Here is a 2,292-nt window from a genome sequence, read left to right on the forward strand (position 1 = left end):
TGATAGCGTAGCATTCCGTCGCTAGGTGGAAGGAGGTGCAGAGAGAGCCGCTTGGAAGACATGAGGACAAAGGAAACTAAATTAAAACACTAAATCAAATCTCAATGAGAGAGACGGACAGGCACATCCCATAATGTCACCAAGCTGTGTGGGGGTGGGGGGGGGGGGGGGGGGGGGGGGGGGGGCGGGTGTGTGTGAGAGTGTGAGAGAGATGTATTTTCAGCTCCAGTTTTATATTCAGAAGGTTACGGTTTCTGAATGGATTTTCATTCAAAGCCAGCACACAAATGCACAAAAATATACAATCAATCAGCATAACCTAAATCATTGTTTGTTAGTCCAAGTAATTACGCGTTATAATATTAGAAGAACTCTAAACGAATATATAAAGTATACTAATTGTGCACATGAAGACCTCCTCAAATTGTCCGTCCTTTTTTATTTTACCCATCTCGTTGTCGTTTCTTTCGTGATGTTGGTGTGCTGGGTTATAACTTATTCCCTTGAGATGTCGAGTTCCCCATGTGGCCAGTAGAGGGTGCTGCGGCTCCACTGTCTGTTTACCAGCCGGTCCATAAACACAACAATAATAGTGTTTTATGGTTAATAGCTTAAGTAATCACAGTAAATCCCCCTGGAGACAGAGTGATCCCCCGTTCTGGGGAAGGGCTCTGTGCAGGTGGTCTTCAGTGTGTGGATGGTGATGGAGGTGGATGGACAGGGTGCTGTATTAGGTACGGTTCAGCGTGTGGATGGTGATGGAAGAGGAGGGACAGGGTGGTGTAGTAGCAGGCCCCTCCTAACAGGGGTGGAGGTGTCTGTGTGTCACATTTATATTCCTCTCAGAAGGCATCATCTGTTGCTGCCGTTGACTGAGTTCATGGTGCGTGCAGAATACAAATTCTGAATCTGAAACTTGGCCAAGTGTAACTTGTCCGAAACCTTTGAAAATGGTTAATGGACTTATGCAGCGCTTTTCTAACCAATGGCCGGTCAAAGTGCTTTACAATGCTGCCTAACGTTCACACAATCACACACCGACAGCGGTGTCAACCATGCAAGGCGACAGCCAGCTCATCAGGAGCAGTTTGGGTGAGGCATCTTGCTTGGGTCCCACTGGACACCGAGCAAGGAGCAGCCCATTGCTTAATAATCTGAATTGTTACGTTATTGATTTTTGAGGGTGCAGTTCCACCCGCTCAAGGTTAGGGGGCGACGTTGAAGCCTTGACACCAAATGTGAATTAAATATAATGTGATACAGTGTCCTCGTGATACAATGATGCAAGCCATTGGACTCTCTCTGTATGACTTCACATTACAAACTACACATTGGTTTGCTAACTCTCTCTCTCTCCCCCCCTCTCTCTCCTTCTCCCTCTCTCCCTCTCTCTCCGCATGGATGCTGATCTGTCGCTGCTCCACGTTGTGACTCATCATCAGGTAAGAGACCCTATCCATGTTGATGTTACGTTTATGTTTTCATGATCCGTTCTGCTATATCCGCTACGTCTTCTACTGTACGGAGGGGATGTCCTTTGTTTATACTTTGTGGTCGCCTGGACGGGGTCATTCCAAGAATGCTTGTGCGTGTCTATCATTGTGTGTGTGTGTGTGTGTGTGTGTGTGTGTGTGTGTGTGTGTGTGTGTGTGTGTGTGTGTGTGTGTGTGTGTGTGTGTGTGTGTGTGTGTGTGTGTGTGTGTGTGTGTGTGTGTGTGTGTAGGCATGTAGGCATGTAGGCATGTAGGCATGTTTGCCCACGTGGGTGAGAGTGAGTGTGGGGGGGGGTAATAAGTTGATTGACATATGAGCATGATGCAGAGATCAATATACAAACGAGATGGAGGGAGAGGAGAGATTGATGAGTGATTGGATTGGATATAGCAGGTCATTTGTAGTCTTCTTTCTCCCTTTGGTACTACTCTCTCGCTCACTGTCACGCTCACCGTGTCGCTTACTGTGTCGCTTGCTCTCTCTCAGTGTAGCTCGTTCTCTCTTTCTCTCTCTCTCTCTCTCTCTCTCTCTCTCTCTCTCTCTCTCTCTCTCTCTCTCTCTCTCTCTCTCTGATTGAAATGAGTGAATGTGAGTGACAATGGTTGTGCATCTGTGTGTGAGCGTGTGGTCTCTTCTCCATCTACATGTGTGGAGATCGGTATCCATGACAACAGCGTGCCGGAGTACCAGTGCTCCTGGCAAGCAGAATGCAGCACTTTCTCTCTCTCTCTCTCTCTCTCCCTCTCCCTCTCTCTCCCTCTCCCTCTCCCTCTCCCTCTCTCTCTCCCTCTCCCCCTC

General features: G+C 47.9%; 1 protein-coding gene across 1 annotated transcript in view; it reads left to right on the forward strand.

Moving 5' to 3' along the window:
• The window catches only part of LOC130380641 (pleckstrin homology domain-containing family A member 5-like), a 30,788-nt gene extending 29,207 nt beyond the window's left edge, over positions 1–1,581 (forward strand). Inside the window, exon 4 of the mRNA XM_056587905.1 lies at positions 1,443–1,581. Within this exon, the coding sequence (XP_056443880.1) occupies positions 1,443–1,446 (4 nt within the window). The 3' untranslated portion in view covers positions 1,447–1,581. The remainder of the gene's footprint in view (positions 1–1,442) is intronic.
• The last annotated feature ends 711 nt before the right edge of the window (positions 1,582–2,292 follow it).

This window comes from Gadus chalcogrammus, chromosome 4 (assembly GCF_026213295.1).
Source record: "Gadus chalcogrammus isolate NIFS_2021 chromosome 4, NIFS_Gcha_1.0, whole genome shotgun sequence".
Lineage (NCBI taxonomy): Eukaryota > Metazoa > Chordata > Actinopteri > Gadiformes > Gadidae > Gadus > Gadus chalcogrammus.